The sequence below is a fragment of the Accipiter gentilis genome, chromosome 19 (assembly GCF_929443795.1).
Source record: "Accipiter gentilis chromosome 19, bAccGen1.1, whole genome shotgun sequence".
Lineage (NCBI taxonomy): Eukaryota > Metazoa > Chordata > Aves > Accipitriformes > Accipitridae > Astur > Astur gentilis.
The window spans coordinates 3,653,698-3,675,154 of record NC_064898.1 but is presented as its reverse complement, the minus strand read 5'-3'; the positions used below and the strand labels follow the sequence as shown (position 1 = coordinate 3,675,154).

The 21,457-nt window shown below is 37.2% G+C and overlaps 1 protein-coding gene across 4 annotated transcripts in view; it reads left to right on the top strand.

Annotated features, from left to right (window-relative positions):
* BRCA2 (BRCA2 DNA repair associated) overlaps nucleotides 1-21,457 on the top strand; it is a 40,964-nt gene that overhangs the window by 12,198 nt on the left and 7,309 nt on the right. For 2 of the 4 annotated variants that reach the window (XM_049822896.1, XM_049822894.1), the window contains 10 exons: nucleotides 587-5,383; nucleotides 6,585-6,677; nucleotides 8,153-8,222; nucleotides 8,617-9,035; nucleotides 10,000-10,190; nucleotides 10,770-10,957; nucleotides 15,780-15,950; nucleotides 16,259-16,610; nucleotides 17,305-17,460; nucleotides 19,633-19,777. In XM_049822896.1, the coding sequence (XP_049678853.1) occupies nucleotides 587-5,383; nucleotides 6,585-6,677; nucleotides 8,153-8,222; nucleotides 8,617-9,035; nucleotides 10,000-10,190; nucleotides 10,770-10,957; nucleotides 15,780-15,950; nucleotides 16,259-16,610; nucleotides 17,305-17,460; nucleotides 19,633-19,777 (6,582 nt within the window). The remainder of the gene's footprint in view (nucleotides 1-586; nucleotides 5,384-6,584; nucleotides 6,678-8,152; nucleotides 8,223-8,616; nucleotides 9,036-9,999; nucleotides 10,191-10,769; nucleotides 10,958-15,779; nucleotides 15,951-16,258; nucleotides 16,611-17,304; nucleotides 17,461-19,632; nucleotides 19,778-21,457) is intronic. The other 2 variants (XM_049822895.1, XM_049822897.1) reach the window with 2 other exon arrangements.

Below are 21,457 nucleotides of genomic sequence, written 5' to 3'. Positions count from 1 at the left end.
ATAAAGTAGCTTTGCAACTGACTAGTCTGGGAATTGAGATACTGAATTGGTCTGCTATAATAATAGTGACAGAATAGCGTTATTTTCAAATAGTCTGGTGCTAACTTACAGTTTTAGTCTTAGAGTAGTTTCTGGAATAGAAACTTCCACCTTGAACCATTATTCTAATTGAGAAACTTAATTATCTTTGTCAATGCTGTTTAGACATCCATAGTGTCAAGTGCCATCCTGTCTGAGTTGATAAATTCTCAGAGATCATAAAGAATGGTAAAGTTGTATTATTATTTTTCTAAAATTAGGGCGTTTAAGACTGTACATCTGTTTCTTCCAGAAGCACAAAATATTTCAAAAAACAAACTACATAATGAAAGCAACCACATATTCCTATTTTTAAAAGCTGCTGTTCTTGCTAGAAGAATTACTTAATATTAGGAATTGAAGTACTTCTCTTTAAAGTTAAAAAAAAAAATAAAATCCTTATTTTGAGACACAAGGAATTAATTTTGTGAAAATCTGAATTTGCACTTGTTTGAATAAATAAGAACTACTTTATTAACGTGTTTTTCTTTAATGTCTTCTCTTGTAGACTGCTTGCTTCTTGCTGAGAGAAAGCATTTGCAATCGAATAGCAAGGAAAATAATTTCAGCGCTTGTACTTTAAAAATGGATATAATGGATAACTCATCTGACGATTCTTTCAGTGATAGGTTGAAGCAACAAGACCTGAGAGTCTTGGGGGAAAATGCAAGAGAGGATCAACCTGCTGCATCATTAAAATGCTTAGAAGTATCTAATACACAGAAAGAAGACACAACAGATTCTTTAAATAGTGAAATAATTTCAAATATAAAACGTAAAGCTCTAACTTCAGCATGCCTAATGGCAAGAAAGCGTTCCAGATTGCTCCCTAAAGGCTGTTGCTTAGAGAAAGGCAAAGAAGACAAGTATATGAGTGCTAATGTGAATGATGGAGCTACTGTACCTCAGAGCCTTCAAGAACAACTTGTGTGGTCTTCTCCTAGGGATAATGAATGCTTGATTAATATGCACCATGACTCTACGTCTGTGACAAACAGTGGTTTCAATAATACTTTGGGTCAGATCAACTTAGGCATAAATGGAGTCGGTAGTGATTGTTGCAATAAAATATCAACTGACAAAAGGTACACTACAGACCAGTGGTCAGTAGTTGACTCTGGAGAAGTACTTGGACTTTTGGGAATTAACCACTCAGAAAGTTACTGTACTGGATTAAAACAAGGGGAGAAAACAGATGCAGCTGACTTTTCAGAAGTAATAGCTGACAATCAAGAGCCAAAGTCAGTTGAAAACAGTGAAAACCCTCAAGCAGCTGCTTGCAATAATGTAGCTGTAGAGATTGTTGAAGAATTGTTAGATTGTATAGATGATAATTCTTTAAATGAAGTTATTTCTAGAGAAGATAAACAAGTAGCACCTATGAATTCTGGCACAAAGTCGAAGGAGAACCTGAGGTATAAAGGGAAATCATCAGGAAATCTTAATGCATGCAGTTTGAATATGGGCTTTGTTGGCTTTCAGACTGCTTCCAATAAGCAGATTAAATTCTCTGAAGTCAGTGTAGCAAAAGGCAGAATGCTGTTCAAAGATATTGAAAATGAATACTTCAAAGCCTCTTCCACAGAAAGAGTCAGAAACTTTTCAAATCAAGTTAAAAAGGAGAATACATTTTCCTCAGATCCAGAAAGCAAGTTAGGCAGTAATTTTTCTTGTTTTTTAGATTCACAGACAAGTTTTCTCAAGCCCAGGCATACACAGTTTATTCCACAAAAAGTTGGCTTGTGTAAAAGCTTTCCTAGAAGTCAACAATCCTTGCAAGAAACAAATCAAACTTTGACAGCAAGCCAAGAAGCTGAAATTGCTGAACTTTCTAGTATCCTGGAAGAAACAGGTAGTCAGTTTGAATTTACACAGTTTAGAAAGCAAAGCAACATGATACCAAGTCAGGCCTTTCAACATTTGGTAACTGTAGAAGCACGTGGAACAACAAATGTGGAAAATATTTCTGAGATGAGGAAAGATGCTGATTTTTGTAGCACTTTTAAATCTGAAAAACGAGTGAAAAATGACAGGTATTGTAGTAAGCAGGAAGACATAAATGAAGACTCTAAAATGGTGGAATACAAAAATGAAAACACGGTCGTCTTCCATAAAAATGATAAAAAGGTTACTTTTGCTAACTTAGACAGAAATGAAAGTAGAATATCTGACAGGAGCTTTCCAGTGGCTAACCAAGACAGCTTTTCTAATTTTGTAGGTTTTACTTCAGCTGGAGGTAAAAAAATAAATATTTCTAAGGAGGCTTTGACCAGATCTGCAGAGCTCTTCAGGGACTTGGATGATGATAATTATTTTTTTAAATCTTCTGAAACTGGTACTAGATGCCGCAATTCAAATGGGCATATGTCTTCTAACTGTAAATTTGTCAGATGCCTGACAAAAGAAAACAACAGAAAAACAGTTTGTGTTTCAGGCTTCGAAAGCATAGGTGCCATTTCCCACCACGCCCAGCAAAAAAATGCAGGAAATGTTAGTACACCATTCAAGGAAGATATGGAAAATCAAACAAAAAGATCAATAAATGATAACAAAAATGTTAATTTCAGTAGTACTAACACTATCAACAGTCTGTCATCCACTAAAAAACCTAACCAGAATCATAGAACTTCCAAACAGTTTTTGAATCAAGGAGATTGCCAAGTTGAAGGTAGTTTGCAAGAAGACTCAGTAGATGTAACAGCATCTCCTACACATGTTATAACTGCAGAAGAACATAGTTTAAGTGTATCAGGTGAAATGGAAAACCTGTGTCCTAATCAGAAAGGAGAAGACAGAAAGGAAAATGAACACTTGTCACAAAAATTTCGAACTCTAGCTAGTGGTGATATATCCATTTCTGATGCAGCTTTGGATCATTCTCTACGCTTGCTCAATGTACAATGTGGAGAGAGAGATGTAAATGTTTTGGAGAGCTCTGATAAACAAAAGAGAAATCGTAAAAATATGGAAAGAGAAGACGCCACCCATGATAAGAACCTGTTAGTGAATGAAAGCAGAATGAAAATAGGTTCTTACTATCATCATCAAATACCTTTTGAGCAAGAAGTGGATGTTAAAAATAAAGAAGTGAAAGGGAGTTATCTGACTGGTTTTCATACTGCTAGTGGCAAGAAAATAACAATTGCTGATGGATTTTTGGCTAAAGCTGAACTTTTTTTTGCAGAAAATGTTGATGTAGGAAAGGAACATAATGACAATTTTGAGAACTCCACAGAAAAGGGGAAATGTGGTAAAAACTGCGTCAAAGACTGTGATTTATGTATTGAAAGCATTGCTCAATGTGATCCAGAAAAACTTAATTTTAATAAAAAACTTGTTCCTGAAGAACCTGGAGATCACTTTAAGCAGGCAGTAGTAAGCAGTCCCATTAAACACAGTGTGATTCTTGACACTGTTAAAGTAAATACATTTGTTAATCTAGGTGGAGATTGTGAAAGAAGTTTGGTAACTTCATATGCACATAAAAAAGCTGATGTCAGACCTGGAAAGTCAGATTTGGAGTCCCTTCCCAGAGAGCGGAGTGATGCTTTAAGTAGAACTTGTTTGTCTGAAGATGGAAAACTGTCTGGAGAGAGAGAGATGGAATATTCGCCAAAAAAGAGGGATGATTCAGAAAACATGCATGATTTTCCTGTGTACTCTGCTGCATCTCTGCATTTAATGAAGGTATCAAATGACCTTGAAGATAATTCTGTGCCTCGAGATATGAAGAATACTTTATATGTTGAGGATAGTAACAATAAATCTAACCAATCCCTTCTCTTAACTTCAAAAAGTAGCTCCTCTTATTTGAACTGTGATAGTAAGGAATTTGACTTGGAACACTTAAATGAACCTTGTGCTGATACAAACAGCTTCACAGACACCATAGTTAATGCTTGCCAAAACCAGTCACTGGTCAGACTTCCTGAAGATGAAACTAATTTAACCAGGTTAAAAGAAACAACACTTAATGTTGAAAATCAAAAGTGTGATCTGAAAGCACTTGTGTTTAGTACAGCAAAAGGTAAAGCAGTTTCTGTTTCAGAAAGCGCATTAGCAAGAGTCAGACAAATGTTTCAAGAAGACGACAGTGAATCTGTAAAATATAAAATTGAGAATAATTTAAGAACTAATCAAAGAGAAATTGCTGGAAATTCATCTTCCGTCATTCATGCCGAGTGTCCTAATCCCACTAAGTTTTTGAATGCTACAAGAAGCGAAGAGATTAATTCAGCTGCATCCCATTTTATTAAAGTAAATGCAAGTGCTAGTGAAAACAGTCACCAAGATGCAAACACATTTGCAGATGCAAAGTCTGTTTCAAATTCTCAGAGGCGATGCTTTGAACAGAGTATTAAGCATTCAGAGCACTTGCCTGTTCCAGATGAGCAGATAAAGCAGTCACATTCTTCTACAAGCAATCTTGGATTTTTTAGTACAGCAAGCGGTAAGCCTGTACAACTATCGGAAGAGTCACTCAGGAAAGCTAGACAACTCTTCTCTGAAATGGAAGGTAATCATTCAGCGCATGTACAAGAAGCATTTTTAGTTGAGCAAGATGTTGAAAAGTCTGAAATGTGCAGTGAAGTAGTTCCTAGGAAAATGCAGATAGTGTTACCAAAAGGGGAAGAAGATGCCAGCACTGAATTGATTTCAGATCCTGCTTTTGGGTTCAGCACTGCAAGTGGAAAGCAGGTAACAGTCTCTAAAAATGCCTATCAAAAAGCAAAGGCTATTTTAAAAGAATCTGATGACTTTTTGAGCGGTGGCCTTTGCATTGCAGATCAACTTAGTTCTAAAGAGAGTCATCAACATGTAAAATCTTTAACTGATAAAGTGATCTCAGAATCCAAAACTGAAAAAAGCTACAGTGAAGACTTAAACTTAAAAAGCATCTACCCTGAGGAAATGAAGTCTTTTCCAAGCACTCGCCTTGTCAAAATGCCCGAGTACATACCATGTAGTAAGAAAAACAAGCAGTTAACATCATTTAAAAATAGCTTTCAGCAAGATGAGACTAGGTCTTTCGGAAAAGGGCAGCTGAATCTGGAGATGAAAACAGAGTCTGAAGCAATTTCATGTAGTGCTAATGCTAAAGCAGAAATGAATATTAATCTTCTCCAAACTCCAAAAAATTACTTGGAAGTGGAGGCTGTAGAAAGTGCAAGAGCTTTTATGAAAGATGATCTTTCTGATCCTGGAGTACAAATGAATGCTGCACAGTCCTTCAGTGGCAGACTGGATAAAAACTTTCAAAATAAGACCTTTGGGAAGAGGCACTTTGAAGAAGAAAACTCCCTCGGTAGGTCTTTATCTTATATATGTTCAACTCCCTATTTCTTCACAGTGGGTTGTTTGAGGGTTTTTTGCATGTCACGTTGATTTCTAGGTCATATAGAAGTTGAAGTTCTTTCTCTAGGTGTCAATGACAAAAATTCTTGCTGCAGGCGATAGTTATCCACTCTTTCCAGCCTTAAATGCATAGTACAAGTTAAACTCATGATTACTAATTTTGAAGGTGTGCAGGTTTTGCTGCTTTATCATAAAGTTATGGAAGCAAGCTACTGCTTCTTTCTTCTCTCAGCAGACTTTTTTCCCTCTGCACAGATCCAGTGTTTTTTCATTGAAAAAATGTGTAGTAGTATTTCCATTTTCACCTTTTTGTGCCTTGTACGTGAGGACAAGGTTTCGCTTGTGTTGAGATTACTAGTCTGATATGAAAAATAGTTGTTGGTCTAAGAACACAGTTTCTCACTATCTAAAACTGATCTGTCTCAGGGCTGAAGTGTTGGTACTTAATGCTTGCGCAATCATGCAGAACTGTTCTGGAACCTGGGCTAGCTGAAAACTATTTAGGGAAGGGTAGATTGCAACAGATCTGCTGCCTAACTGCGCAAGTTCAGGTGTAAAGATCAGGCAGGCTAGTGCAGGAAGGTCTGGGTAGGTGTGAAAAGGCAGATAGGATTCTATCAGTTCAACTTGAAATGGCTGTGCCACAGTTAAACCATACCCTTAGTTGCAGCTTCTGTAAAGGATGTGTTACACACTTTTTTAGAATTCTGTAGGGACCCTTTGATAACTGAAAGTACAAAAAAAGATGCAGGTGAGCTGTGCTGCTGCAGTCTACTGCGGTGCACTTTCTGAGGCAGACTGTCTTGAGTATGTTTGATAACTTAAGGCTCACAAATTTTGATTTGGATGGAACAGACCTACTGACCACAAAAGATTCTGCAAGAGAATTCATTATATGGAATCTTGAAATCATTCTTGATATAACACAATATACACTCAGTCTGTATGTAAGAAACTTGCAAATTGTGGTGAAGTAGCTCTGTGTTCCAAAAGGCCGTTTAATACAGACATGTGATCTGAAAACTTGTTAGTTCTGCTTGTTCTGACTTCTTGAATGTTTTATTTAGAAATTATAAGTAAGTCATACAGTATTAGTAAGAAACTGAAATTAAAAGGAACATCACTTTTAAAAATCTGTGTTTTTACCCTAGGGGAACCTCCAATTAAAAGACAGCTACTGCTTGAATTTAACAAAACAGAGAATCGCCCCAGATCTTTGAAAGTTTTGAAAAGCACCCCTGATGGTAATTTCAGTCTTCTTGTGTTCTAAGCAGTAATCTGATGTTGGTTGTTATCTTTAGAATTCTTAAATTTCTAATGAACTCACATATAATAAGATTGCTTAACTGCTTCTTTTGTCAGTACAGTCATGGATATTCAGGGAAGCTCCTATGGTAATGTCTCTGCTGACTTGAAATCACATGATTAATGGTATGCCTTATTGTGTAGAATCCAAATATATTACAATGTACTACTTCTGCAAGATCTCTGGTTTAATTTCTAGCTCTGTAGGAATTTATCCAGTTTCTTACAATCCTAAATCTCTCAAATTCTAGTTTCAGTGGGAAGAATATGTTTTATTGATCTGTAATTTCTCAGTTAAAAACTGTATCTACAGGAAAATTAGAAGGTACTGGTAATTTCATCATGTAGTAATTTGTGAAGAATATAATTACTGATAGGTGTCTAGATTACAGTTGCTTTTAATATTTTAAACCAGTAATATGAAGGCTTATGAAAGTGAAATCAAGGTTTTAAAGCATGAGTTGATGCTTTATGTGAAGCTAGTTATTGATTAGGGTATTAGGATAATGTGATTTTGGTTATGGCTTTTGGTTACGGGATAAGCTATTCTTTAAGGAACTTGTTCCTTCTAAGCACTGCATACCTCACCTAGAATTTAGTAGCAGGATTCATCAAGTACATTGGTTTAACCAGTATATTGGTTCCTGAATGCTGTCCTAAATCTGTTCTAAGCCTAAACCCCATGGTTTAAAGTTCTAAATGAAATTTGTAAGCTACTGCCAGGGAATAAATTTATACCCTTCACATGTAACTATTATCCTACCCTGCAGCAGGACCTGAAGAGTGTTACTCTTTGGTGGAACTACTGAAAACAGTTCTAATCTCCAGTATGGTCTTGTCTCTGACTTCTAGAACATGTGCTGTCTTGTATCTATGATTTCTCATATGAAACTTCCTCTTTGCAGCCTAAGGGCATAGCACAAATGAGTTTAAATTCCAGGCAGGCATGATTTAGTTATGTTGATAATTCCAAGATAAGCATGTCCTTCAATGATGCAAGGAGTTTGTGCAAATGTGCCCTTTTCTGTTGTAACCTTAAAAAAAAAAAAAAAAAAAAAAAAAAAAAAAGTTGCTAAAAGAGTTCTAAATTGAATGATGAGCCTTCCTAGAATTAAATATACGATAAACATTTCCTTTTCAGGAGCCTAAAAACAACTTGCAGGCTCACAAATAGGAATTTTTGAGAGTTCAGCATTGTGGTGACGTATCCTTTAGATCTGTCTGCAACTAGTGTGAAGATGTTTTATACAAAGAATTTAATTGGCAGAAAAAAAAACCCACAACAACAAAGCTGTTTAAATCCGCTCTGGAAACTTTTCTCTATATTTATAACATTAATATAGAAAAAACATGTGCTGTAAATATCTGTCCATGTAATGTACTGTTTCAAATTTTTTTTCTAATTATCTTATAGGTATTTTCAAAGACAGAAGAAAGTTTATGTATGATGTTCCTTTAAAACCTGTAACTTGTCAACCTTTTGGGTGAGAAATTTCTAATATATTTTAGAATTCTTCTAATGCAATTTCTAAAAACCATGCAAGCCCTTGTAACTTTTTAAAAATAAACGGTAATAATTTGCTACCCAACTTTATAAAAGACTAATACTTCTACTTCAAAATAAACATTAAATTACCATAAAGCACACATTGCTGCAGTAGACCACTAAGATGCTAGGCAAATTTTACACTTGTATTTGTCTTTTCTTGATAGATAGAAATTAAGTATTCCATTTTTAAAATGTCAAAGACTGATATTTTGGGGTTTTATTGACATAATGTTGAAAGTTTTATTACTAAATTATGAATATAAAAATCCTGACAAAGGTTTTTGTCAGGAAGCTGAAACCTATACACTTAAATATTTTTGTCCCTGTAGGGCTACTAAAGAACGACAAGAAGTCAAGAATCCTACCCTTACTCTACCAGATCAAGACTTCAAAGGATTCAAATCTAAACCTGCCATTTTTCAGTACTGTGTACTAAGACAATCTTCAAATGGTACTTCAGGGGTTTCTACTCCATGTAAGGTCTCACCAAAAGAGAGTGAAGAAACAAGAAGTTTGTACAAATCTGGAAAAACTGCTAAAACTTTTATTCCACCCTTCAAAACCAAGCTGACATTTTCTACAGGTGAACAAGGCAGTAGCAAAAGATGTCACTCACCAATCAGCAAAAATATGACTGAAGATACAGAATTAAATCAGATCACAACTGAACAAAATATTGCTGAACCTCAAGATCACCAGTCTTGCATCCAGCATGCAGCAGACACTGACCTAGAAAATGGCAATTTAGGTATTTGCAGATTTTGATCACTTAACTCTTGTGAATACTAACTATCAGAATTGAACCTTTAAGGGTTTTGCATACTCTATCAGACTTCTTTTTTAAATAAAAAGAAGCTTTTTAAGCTCTTTTTTTTTGGCAGGAAATTTAGGAAATAATTACTTTCCTAATATTTTGTGTTGCACTTCTAATAAAGCATATGCAACTCATCTCCAAAGTTAATTAAGAACACAAAAAATTTGTTTTCACACAGTGCTTCAGAAACAAGATGGCTTATGTTTCATTTGATTTTTATATGCCTCTTAAGTAAAATATTCTAGGAACCTTAAAGACTAACCTTGCTATACTTCATTCACTTTTACAGAAGCTTGTTTTCATTCTGTTTTCTAATTAAATCGTAGGCTTAACTATATAAATGGCTGACTTATTTTCAAAGAGGCAGAGTTTAAATGCTCAACTGTTAGACTTTATTTAGCATGTGGGTTTATGCCTTCTAAGCTCTCTGAAATGTTGCAGTGTGTATAATTTCTGTAACTATTACAGTCAAATTATCTGGATGTTTTCAGAAGGACTCGTATATACTTGAACAGGTGCATGAACATTTGCAGAATTAGATCCCATATTTACAGGTCAAAATCTCAGGATTACGGACTTTGTAGTCAGCATCAGCTAATTTCTGTTCATTTGGAGTTTTCTATGAAGATAGAGTTCAGTCTGAGAAATACAGGGATTTAAGTTTAGGTCAGGGATTTAATATATTCATTTCATATCAATATTATTCAAATGCCTTTAGTAAATGCTGCTTTTTAAATGCATTAAACTTTGAATATTTAGACTTGCAGTTTCTAAAAATCTGCAGAGTGGCTTAGAAAATATGCTTCTCTGAATCTGTTTTTATAGTGTGACTGTATATCTGAAATCGATATATACTGTAAAAAGGTTTTGACGTTTTGGGGTTTTTTTTTCTTTGCAGCTATGGTCAAGATGATGACAAACCTCCGCTGTGCCAGAGATCTGCAGGAAATGAGAATTAAAAAGAAATATAGGCAAAATATTAGCTCACAGCCAGGCAGTCTTTATGTCATTAAAACATCTGCAAGAAATAGAATCTCTCTGAAAACTGCAGTAGAAGAGAAATCTCCTAGCTTTTATTCTACAGAAGAGGTATCTTGACATCTTTTTACTTTGTGTCTTTCCCAGGATCTGTTCTTTAAGTAGCTTTTGAATAGATACATTCTTCAGTTTTTAAAGAAGTATTTACAGTAGCTGTTATACCAGTTGCTTACAGTTTTTAAGTAGCTTTGCATATCCACAGTTTTTAAGACTATTCCAAATAAAAAGGGTCATAAATGCCTCTGTAATGTTATAACCAACAAGAGAAGCATCAAACAAGGAAAAAATCCACCAATTACAGATGCTATTGGCTTTTAACCCATATGAAGAGCTGTTTTAAGATAACAGTTAAAATTTAAGCTTAGGTAAGTCTATATCAATAGCCTCTTGCTTTTGGTACAGTGAAGGTACAAAACCTATTGAATTTTTTAAAACAATTTTAAAGCACACTGTGATGCTGTTCTAAAATAATTGCTGGGAATTCCTCCATTCTCCTTGGATTACATATTAAATGACAAGGTCAGACAAAAACTGTCTCAACCTCAAGGAAATATTTAATCTGTTTTTATAACATTAGGTATTTCTTACTGTATTGTCATTATTTCGTCTTTTTAATCTAATTCTTTTCAGCTTTACACATATGGTGTTTCAAAACATTGCATACAAGTTAACAGCACAAATGCAGAATCTTTCCAGTTTCTCATGGAAGACTATTTCAGTAAGGAGTATTTATTAGCTGGTAATGGGATGCAGCTTGCTGATGGAGGATGGCTAATACCTACAGATGAGGGAAAAGCTGGAAAAAAGGAGTTTTACAGGTACTGTTACTTATGAACTTGAGACAAGTATGCTATTTATTAGTTAGTGATTCTGTTATCCCCTAGAAGAAATCCAGCAGAGTAATCCTTTAAAGCCTCTGACTACTTTTTTACTGTGCATTTTTAGTATACCTCTGTTAGTGTAAATAAAGATATTGTAGGATTGTAAATGGAGACTAATGTTGGTAGTGATCTTCACTGTCCATTAAAGAAAGCATACAAAGTCGATTTAGAAAATTTCTGGGGATTCTTCAACAATGCAAATAGTAATATTTTTCTAGACTATTTTCTGTTAATTTAGCATGTTACCATTTTGTTTAATTAGCATTAACAGGTTTTGATTTATTATTTTTTTTTCCAAGTGGAAAATGATTTATTTCTGTTGAGCTCTAGAGTTTCTTGATGGGAAGGAAGGTTGATTGGGCAGGTGCCTAGGGCTTCTTTGGCAGGACAGGGCTGAAAATGTTTTTTCGATATAATTTTTTTAAAGCTGACATATGATTTGAAGGAAGCCAAGACTTCAGTAGTAAAACTCACTGATTCATTCAAGCTGTCCTTTGAGTATATGTAAGAAGCAAAAAAAAAAAAAAAAAAAACACCACCCTGCACAAACAACCCTTGCTTCTTGCACTCTTCCTGGTCTTTCTACCCATTCTTTTGCAGGTCCTTTAAGATAAGCTGAAAAAAAAGTCTGTGTTGAGTGCATCTCTCCTAAACACTTTCATAAAACTTATGGTTTGTTTTACTGTAAGCAATTTTGTACATCATAACTTCATCAAAAGCGCATGCAACAGAACAAGGAACTACCAGTGTACTGTTGTTCCAGCAAAACTTCAGGAAATACTTAACCATTATTTTCTGCTGCCTTCGTAAATTTGAGATGCTCTTTTTTCAAGTCAGTGTCGCTGTTGATGTGCATTCACACAAACACTCAAGGCAGGGACCTGTATTTGAGTAGCATTTGTAGTAAAGCACGCATTGCCAACCTACGTAGTGTCAGAGTTCAAGAGGTTTGCAACATTTGCTTCCCAGTACTGAAGTATGACAGAGATAGGTCTGTTCCAAGCTCAAGGACTGCTTTTATTTGAAAGTTTGAGTTGGTGAAGTTGGTGCCAGTAATCCAATATGGGAAAATCGACTGGTATAAGATGTGTACTTCCATGTTGCGATCTCTACTTCCTCATGAAAAAAGAATTGCTTTCTGCTCTTGCTAGTGAGTCAGCATCACTGTTAGCTTCTCCCACATGACTTTGGGAAACTTTTTTGATGCCAAAGTCATTACCATGACTTTGGGAAATGTTTTTGGTGTTAACAATATTTGTTCATCTTGGGAGAACTGGAGATGTCCTCTGTCCCTACCCAACAACTGCTCAGTGAAGATCAGTCCAGTGCTGGAGTTCACAGAATTATAGAATAGTTTAAGTTGGAAGGGACCGCTGGCAGTCATCCAGTCCAATCCCCTGTTCAACATGGTTCGAATTAGATTAATTACCTGGGGACTTGTCTAGCTGAGTCTTGAACTTCTCCAAGGACAGAGATTCTACAACCTCTCTGGACAGCCTGTGCCAGCTGACCACTCTCATGGTGTAAAAAACCCCAAAACCCTTATCTCTGATTGGAATTTTCCATGTTCCAACTTGTGTCTGTTGCCTCTCATCCTACTGCTGTGTGCATCTGATAAGAGTCTGTCCCTGTCTTCTCTGAATCCTCCAGTCAGGTAGTTGTAGACAGCAATAAGGTTTCTTTGCCTTCTTTTAAATTCAGTCAAACCCAGCTCTCTTGGCTTGTGTGTTACATGCTTAGCCCCCGAGAGCACGGGGGATCACCTTGGTGGCCCTCTGCAGGGTTTGCTCCAGTACACCAGCATCTTTGTCCTGGTGAATCCAAAGCTGGACAGAAACTGCAGATGCAGTCTCCCAGCTGCTGAAGAGAGGGCAAGGATCACTGCCTTCCTGGCTTCGCTCCTAATACAGCCCAGGATGTTTTTGTGCTTCTTTGCTGCAAGGACACATTGCTGCCTCATCTTGTCCACCAGGACCTTGGATCCTTTTCTGCAAAGCTGTTTCCCAGACAGTCAGCCCCAGCCTGTTAGTGTTGCAGGGGGTTGTTCCATCGCAGGTGCAAGACTTTGCTTTTGTTGAATTTAATGAGATTCCCACCAGCTTGTTTCTCCAGCCTGTCCAGGTCCCTCTAAACAGCAACCCTGCCCCTCAGTTTATCAACCACTTCCCCAAATTTGGTGTCATCTGTAAACTTGCTGCAAGGGTGTTCTATGCCATCATCTGGGTTGTTAATGAAGACATTAAACAACATTGGTCCCTCTTATTGATATCTGAGAGGTTCTACTAGTTACTGCTCACCTGCTAGAGTCAATCACAATTCTTTATGCTCAGCAGTCCAGCCAATTTTCCATCCACTGTATCTACTTATCCAGCCCATATCTTGCCAATTTCATGACAGAGACTGTAAGAAATTTTCAAAGCCCTTGCTAACATATGCAGTATCCACTGCCCTCCCCTTGCCCGCAGCACTGGTTACTTTGTCACAGTAATCAATTGGTTTGGTTAGGCATGATTTGCTCTTAGTAAATCCATGTTGGCCATTCCCAATCACCGTCTTGTCTTTCACTTGTTTAGAAATGGCTTCTAAGGATTTCTGCATGCTGCTCTGGACGTTTTGGAGTCTCTCTGACAGTAAACCAAGTTTGTCTTAGAGCAGTCCTTAAAATTGATTGGTTTTTTTTTCCGAAATACTGAAGGCAGAGCTAATCCTCCCACAGTTCCATTTTGTACCCTGTGGCATCGCATGTCCCAGCTGTTTCCTGGGCAGCTATGGGATGTGTAGGCATATGCATTTATGTAGTCACTCAGAGGCAGAGTATGCAGAACTTGACCTAACTTGTTACTTGTCTGTTTCCTACCCATTTGGCAAGTATTTTGCTACTAGCTATACCATCCCTGATTCTGCATTTCCCTCCAGCGGTGACAGGATTGTTGATTGTTTTGGGGATATACCTTGCTAGATGGTATGCTCCTACAAAGCATTTACAGTAGATGTATAAAAGACTTTCTGGGATGTTGATCCATGTGCAGTTATGGTGCAGGGCCTCTTGCCTACATGTCAGTGTTCTGGAGTTGCATGCATTTTAGAAAGCATGCTGGTCATTCTTTTCTCACATGAAATTCCTATTTCTAGGCTGACAAGCAATGCCACTACTCAAATTAATAGGAAACATGAGGTTTGAGGTTGTTTTTGTCAGAAGCAGTAGATCTCTGGCAACAGTGCATCCAACTCTGGATCACTGTATTTGCAATCTGCTGCTTAGACATGTTGGAGGTAATCTTGATTACTTTAACACGATTTTCCTGTGAATGGGAAAGGTATTAAAGTATTTGCACAAAACATCTTACAGATAGATGTGCCAAATATTGTCCTTTTCAGGCAGTCTAACTTCTTGTTCCAGAGGCAGCTTGTCTTAATAATCATTTTCAGATGTTCTCCTGCTTCTGTGGTCAGGCCATCAGATATATGGCCTTCCCCACATTCATTTTTCAGAAACAGAAGAGAGAAACCATCAGCATGCTGCTAAATATCCCAGAATAACCATGGTGGTTTTGGTGTCGGAACCTGCTCTGGATGGCAGTGTTGATCTCACCCTGAATACCAGATAGCCTCTCGAGCCATTGTAGAGGTTTTTCCCCAAGAGGTTGCCTTAGTTATCTTTTCTGGACTTGTTATATGTTAAAGCATATAGTTGAGAATAAATACCTACTGGTCTTTTTATCCCTTTAAGTATATTAAGTGGATTTCCATCAACTAGAATATATATGCCTTCATTTAGTCATCTGTATTTAGGATCTTAATCTTGAACAGAATTCTGTCTTTAACTCCTGAATTGCATTGTCCTTCACAAAAGATTACAGAGTATCTCCTAAAGCTTGAGATCGCTTTGCTCTCTTCTAATGTAGTAATAATTAATTTGATAGTCATGCCTGCTCCTTATCTTCCTGTATACGACTTTTTGGCTTTTAAATCATTTCTTTTCCTCATTCAACTGAGATATAGTTCCTTAAAATCTTCTTGAGGCTTTCTGACAAGCGGGAAATTGACTTTTTGATAGGAATTAACTTGTGTTCTAATCAGTCTAATGGCTCAGCTATTTGATTCTCTGGTCTAATTCTTTCTCTCCTCCTTTAATGACTCTGAGAGCTGGAAAAAACAGATGTTTCCAACCCAAGTCATGCAGGTCATGGTGGTACAGCTTGGACTCGAACACAGAATGAAAGTCCATTTCAGCAGTCACTTAATGAAGAGAAGAAAGTTCTTTAGTAGCAACTGGAAGACCTTTGAAATGTGTTGTCCACATGCATGCTTAAAAAAAAAAGAAACAAAACCACCCAAACCACAACTCTAGAAACTGTGAAGTAGAGGGGGATGGATTGTAATGAACTCATCAAGCAAGCAGGGGAAATTCCAGGGCTGAAAGGGAATAGAGCACACCTCTGACCCTCTATGCTATGTGCATAGCTGCATGAAGCAGCCAGAGCATGCCCCTGGAGCTACTGCTAGGGTTAAAAGTCTCCATTTCAGGAACACACGCAAGTATGCACATGCATGCTGCCAAAGTGCATGAGAACAAAACTTTAATATTCAGAGAATAACCAGATCACGCTATGGAATGTAACCTTCCTGTTTTCACTGTAATAAATATTCCTTTGTTAATGTTGCCTACATACATACACTGAATACAATGCTAGGGAAAAATAGACAAGTGAAAACTTACAGTGGATTTCAGGTTAATTTATTAACAATTTATCTGCAGAGCCCTCTGTGATACTCCTGGTGTGGATCCCAAGCTAATAACAGAGTCCTGGGTTTACAATCACTATAGGTGGATTGTATGGAAATTGGCAGCCATGGAAGTGTCTTTTCCACGTGAATTTGCTAGCAGATGTTTGACACCAGAAACAGTGCTGTTCCAGTTGAAATATAGGTACGTGTATAGTAATGTATTTGGAGTTGCAATTTGTGATACTGTGTGCTTTCTAGTTCATCATATTATAAAATAAGCACCTCTACCTTAAGGTTTATCAGAATGCTTATATTGTTAAACTTATGCATACCAGTATAAAAAATGTAGTGCATGTTATTTGCAAAAATGTAGATAACATTTGCTTTGCTACAGTGGTACTTAATCATATAGATTGATTAAGCAATAGTTTGCTACAATTGTTTTTAAGGAAAAACAATGTGATGGATTTTGTTTGCTATAATACAGCATCATTAATTCTTTTTTTGTAGGTATGATTTGGAAGTAGATAAGAGTAAACGATCAGCAATCAAAAAAATAACAGAAAGAGATGATGCGGCAGGTAAAACGCTTGTACTGTGTATTTCTAAAATCATATCGCTAAACACCGTTGTATCTCCTAGCAGTAGCAATAGGAATGTGGAAAGTAAAAAAGCAGCAGCAATAATTGAAGTTACTGATGGCTGGTATGGGATTAGAGCTCTTCTGGATCCACCTCTCAAAGCTTTCTTACATAGAAGAAGGCTGACAGTTGGTCAGAAGATCATAGTGCACGGAGCAGAACTTGTTGGCTCTCAAAATGGATGTACACCACTGGAAGCCCCAGACTCCCTGATGTTAAAGGTAAAACAAAATATTATATTAGTTCAGCTTGATTGGATGTGACTGAGAGATGTGATAGGTGCTATTTAGTTGGGCCACATGTTCTAAACAAAAAGTTTTGTCAGGGCTTTACAAACACAAAGTTTTGTTGAAGTTAATAACCAGATTTGTAAGACGTGACACAAGGTAGCTGATGCTATTCAATAGGGTTGGAAGAGAAGTTTATACTATAAAATTCTGCCGAATTTTGCTGTGTGTTTTGACAGTTCCTGCTCCTTAATTTGGTTGAGCACCAAGTTACAAAAAGTATTTATGTGTCACAAACAATATGGAAGTTGGAGGAAGAATAGGTGCTCAAAAACAGGTTGTGAGAGGGTGGGCTTGGCAGGGAGGATCTTGACTTGTTTGAGCATGATTAAAGTACTGGGTGAAGTTTCAGCATAAAAATTTTGCTCCTCTGGTATAAAGCAATGGCTTGTCTTATAGATGCTCATTTCCTAGAGAATTTTAACTCATCGAATTTTTAGTTCCTGTTTAAAATACCTTCTTCAATGTGAAAAGAAAACTTGAAATTAAAATGTAGTACATTCAGATGCAAAAATGAGATATTCTTAGTGAGGTCAGCATGAAAATAGTCTTTCCTCTAGATGTAATAAGTTGGATATCTTTTTGACCTACCAGTGACAGTTTATCATTCAACATTTAACTTGTTCAGATTTCAGCAAACAGCACTCGATGTGCACGATGGCATGCAAAACTAGGATTTCATCGGGATCCCAGACCTTTTCCTTTGCCTTTGTCATCGCTTTACAGTGAGGGTGGTGCAGTGGGGTGTATTGATGTAGTTGTTCAAAGAACTTACCCTATTCAGGTATGGTATAAGTATTTTATGAAGCTAACAGGTTCTATGAAATCTAAATTATATTAGTTAATTGCTATGTCAAACCTCAAATCAGATATAATATAGAGAGCTAAAAAATTTAAGAAAAGGTACCATTTTGTGTAAAATGAACAGGAGTGGTTCTTGCAGCGTGCATGTATTTAATATTTCAAGACTAGAGTACCCTGCTGTAAGAAGAATTTGAGTTTGCGCTCAGTATCTTCTGGTTGGCTTTGCTTTCAGCTTCAAAAAGCCAGAAATAATTGAATTTCAATTCTGTAATATAAAGCGCAGTGCTTGTTTTGAAGGAGAAAAAAAATTGACAGTTTCAACTCCAAGTAGAAGTGAAACCCAACTTTTTCTATTATTAACATATGTATCCCTGCAAAGAAGTTAAATATTTATAACCATTAGCAAGATTACTTTTTCTTACATGTAGCTGGCTATATTGTATAAGATCTATTATGTAAAAATATTATTGAAAATACGTGTGATTATGGTGTAAAATAGAATGAAGATCTTTTAAATACCACTTGATATCCAGACATTTTAAATGTGGTCAGACTTTGCTGTAACTGCTTGCTTTTGTAACAATACTGACTACAAAAAGAAACAATATTTTTTTTAGTAATCAATCCTCTTAGTGTTAACAGTTTAACCAGGATACAACTTTCAGATTTTGTTAACTTTTCTCAGAGTATATTATACTTGGCATGTACATATAAGGGTTATTTTTTCATTGCTTTCTTTCTAAAGTGTTGTATTACTGTTGGTCAATGTAGAATGAATTCTGCAAAGGTAATAGCAATATTTGGTTTGGATCATTACTTTGGTATTTAGATCATTACTTTAATGGAGGAAATTGCAGCACTTAACTGTGTGAACAGCCTGATAGAACTAACATTTATTTAGGTCCCAGAAAGGGGGCTGTAGTCTGTAACGACATCATAGTAAGTGGCTTCCAGGCTGGGGAGGAAAGTGGTGTTTTGTATCTGACTGTATCAAGAGATTGATGTGCTGATGTAGGTTTTCTTGTTTTCTTTTTTTTTTTTTTTTTTTTTTTTTTTTTTTTTTTTTTTTTTTTTTTTACAACACTGAGACTCTTGCTCAAACATACCAAAATGATAGGAAGACTTGGGCTGTCTGTCTCCTTTCACCGCAAGAATCAAGGAGTATAGGAATCATAGTAACTCTAATTAAAGATGTCAAACTGTGAATAGTGCAGGAAATACATGGCATGCAGTTGATGAGGCAGGCAGAGCCTATTTCAACAATTAACTGCCTCATAAGGATTAGTCCTTCAACCCTTCCTCATCCTGCTCTCACTGTACTCTCTTGCTGCTTCTCTATGCTAAACCTGGAGCTCACCTGATCCTGTTGCTTAGCTAATATAATTCACTAAACCAGGAGTAAGTGACTAACTAATAATAATAATAATTTAAAAAATAAAAAAAAAAGGTGCAACAAACTGCTGTCTATTGAATAAACTGATGTGGTCTGATGAGGTCAGATATGTGCTAAAGCTAGTGCAAGGGAGAAGATGGGACTTTGCAGTAAAGAGGAAGGGAAGGGATCACTTTCAGCAGCAGTGACCTTTTTGTTTGGCTCACCTATCTCTTCAGATCAGGCAAGCCAGTTCTGGCAGGGTTGTGGACAAGGCTATAGTCCTATGGAACCATTTCAGACAGAAAAAGTTTAAGAGCATCTGCAGAACAATGTCATGGTTCTTTTACAGCCTCTAATCTAGTGTGTTAAAACAGATAGTACAGCTGATGTGGAAAGACAAATTGGATAGAATGCAGTTCTGGTATATTTTTAAGCATTGAGTTTGATGGTTTGTATCTTAATGTATCTACCAGCGGGATCCAACTATCTTCTAAATTACATCATTGATACCCATTACTACTATAAGCTATGGGTTCTTCAGATGTTAAATCATGCAGTATTGACTACTGGTCCATTCTGTCTGTATCTTTAAAATGAAGATTTACCAATCAATGCTGTGGGGTTTTGCCTTTTATCTATTATACTGAAAGAACTTATGATCTACCACCTGTTCTTTTTTTAAAGCATTTCTGCATAATAGTAAGTATTAGAAGGAAGCTAGATGAGTTTAAAAATTAAAAATAGTCTGGGTTTTGTTTTTGAATCTTATTATTTCAGTGGATGGAAAAGACATCAGCTGGTTCGTATGTGTTTCGTAACAGCCGAGCTGAAGAAAGGGAAGCTGCCAAGCATGCAGAGGATCAACAAAAGAAACTGGAAGCTCTGTTTGCAAAAATCCAAGCAGAATATGAAAAGCATGAAGGTAAAGCTTTCATTGTTTCAGAACATGTAATAAGAACACAAAAACTTTTTTGGCATCTACAGAAGAGTTTAAAGAAACTGGCAAAAACTTCTCTGGTGATAGAGAAGCAGAGATAGGGTGTTGGCTTGTTTTCTTTGTTGGTGGTGGTTTTGTGTTATATTGTTTTAGGTTTTTTACTTCCTGTGTATGTATGTCTTTACTTCCTATGTAAAGACCTTTCAGTACAAAACAGTTATGTACTTATTTGCTTGGTTTTGCAGCTATCTAGAAAACTCTCCCTGAACATGTTGGTAGGCTACTAAAAACTTAACATTGAGATGATGCTCAGGGAAGTGCCACGAAGTTTTAGAATTGTTAATTCCACTCTCTTCAAAGACATGACACTGTAGTATTTCACCCAGAGGTGGGTGCTGCTTAGGATGTATCTCAGTAGACCTGAAGACCAAGACTGAGCGTCTTTCCAAACAAACATTGCAGGACTGTGCAGATACTGAGGTCAGTGGAGCCACTAAATGGACCCTGGTGACACAGGATGTGGAGAAGGCTGAGTTACTGGATGCCTTTTTCACCTCAGCCTTAACTAGCAATACCAGCCTTCAGCAATCCCAGGACCTGGAGTCCAGGGTAAAGTCTGGAGCAAGGATTACATAACCTTGGTGGAAGAGGATCAAATTGGAGAATATTAAGCAAACTGGACATACATAAGTCGATGGTCAGTGATGGGATGAACCCACAAGTGCTGAAGGACCTGGCTGATGTCTTTGTGAGGCTGCTTTTGGTCCTGTTTGAATGATCATGGTGATTGGTAGAGGTACCTGAAGACTAGTGGAAAGCAAATGTGTCTCCTGTCTTCAAAAAGGACAGGAAGGAGGACTCGGAGGATGAACTACAGGCCAGTCGGCCTTACCTTGATCCCTGAGAAGGTGATGGAACAACTAATCCTGGAAACCATTTTCAGGGAGTGATTGGGAGTAGTCAGCAGGGACTCATCAAGGGGAAGTCATGTTTGACTAACCTGAAAACCTTCTGTGATGAAATTATTGCCTTGGGTAGATGAGGCAAGAGCAGTGCATATTGTCTACCTTGACTTCAGTAAGGCTTTTGACACTGTCTCCCTTGAGATCCTCATAGAGAAGCTGATGAAGCATGGGCTAGATGCACAGACAGGTGGCTTGAAAACTGGCTGAACCGTTGGGCTGAGAGGGTGGTGATCAGTGGCACAAAGTCTATTTGGAGGCCAGTACGTAGCAGTGTACTCCAGGGATCAACACGGAGCCCAGTCCTGTTTTAACATCTTCATTAATGATCTGGATGATGGGGCAAAGTGTACTGTCAGCTGGTTTGCTGATGATACAAAATTAGGATGAGTGACTGATACACTAGAGGATTGTGCTGCCATCCGGAGGGACCTCAACAGGCTGGAGAAATGGGCTGAACGAGAACCTCATGAAGTTCAACAAAGGGAAGTGCAAATCTTGCACCTGGGGAGGAATAGTCCCATTCACCAGTACATGCTTGGGGCCGCCCAGCTGGAAAGCAGCTTTGCAGAAAAGGCCCTGGGGGTCCTGGTGGACAAGTTGAGGAGTCTTGCCAGAAGGCCTAAGGAAGTGATCTTTCCTCTCTGTTTAGTATTGGTAAGGCCACATATACTGTGTCTAGTTCTGGGCTCCCCAGTACAAG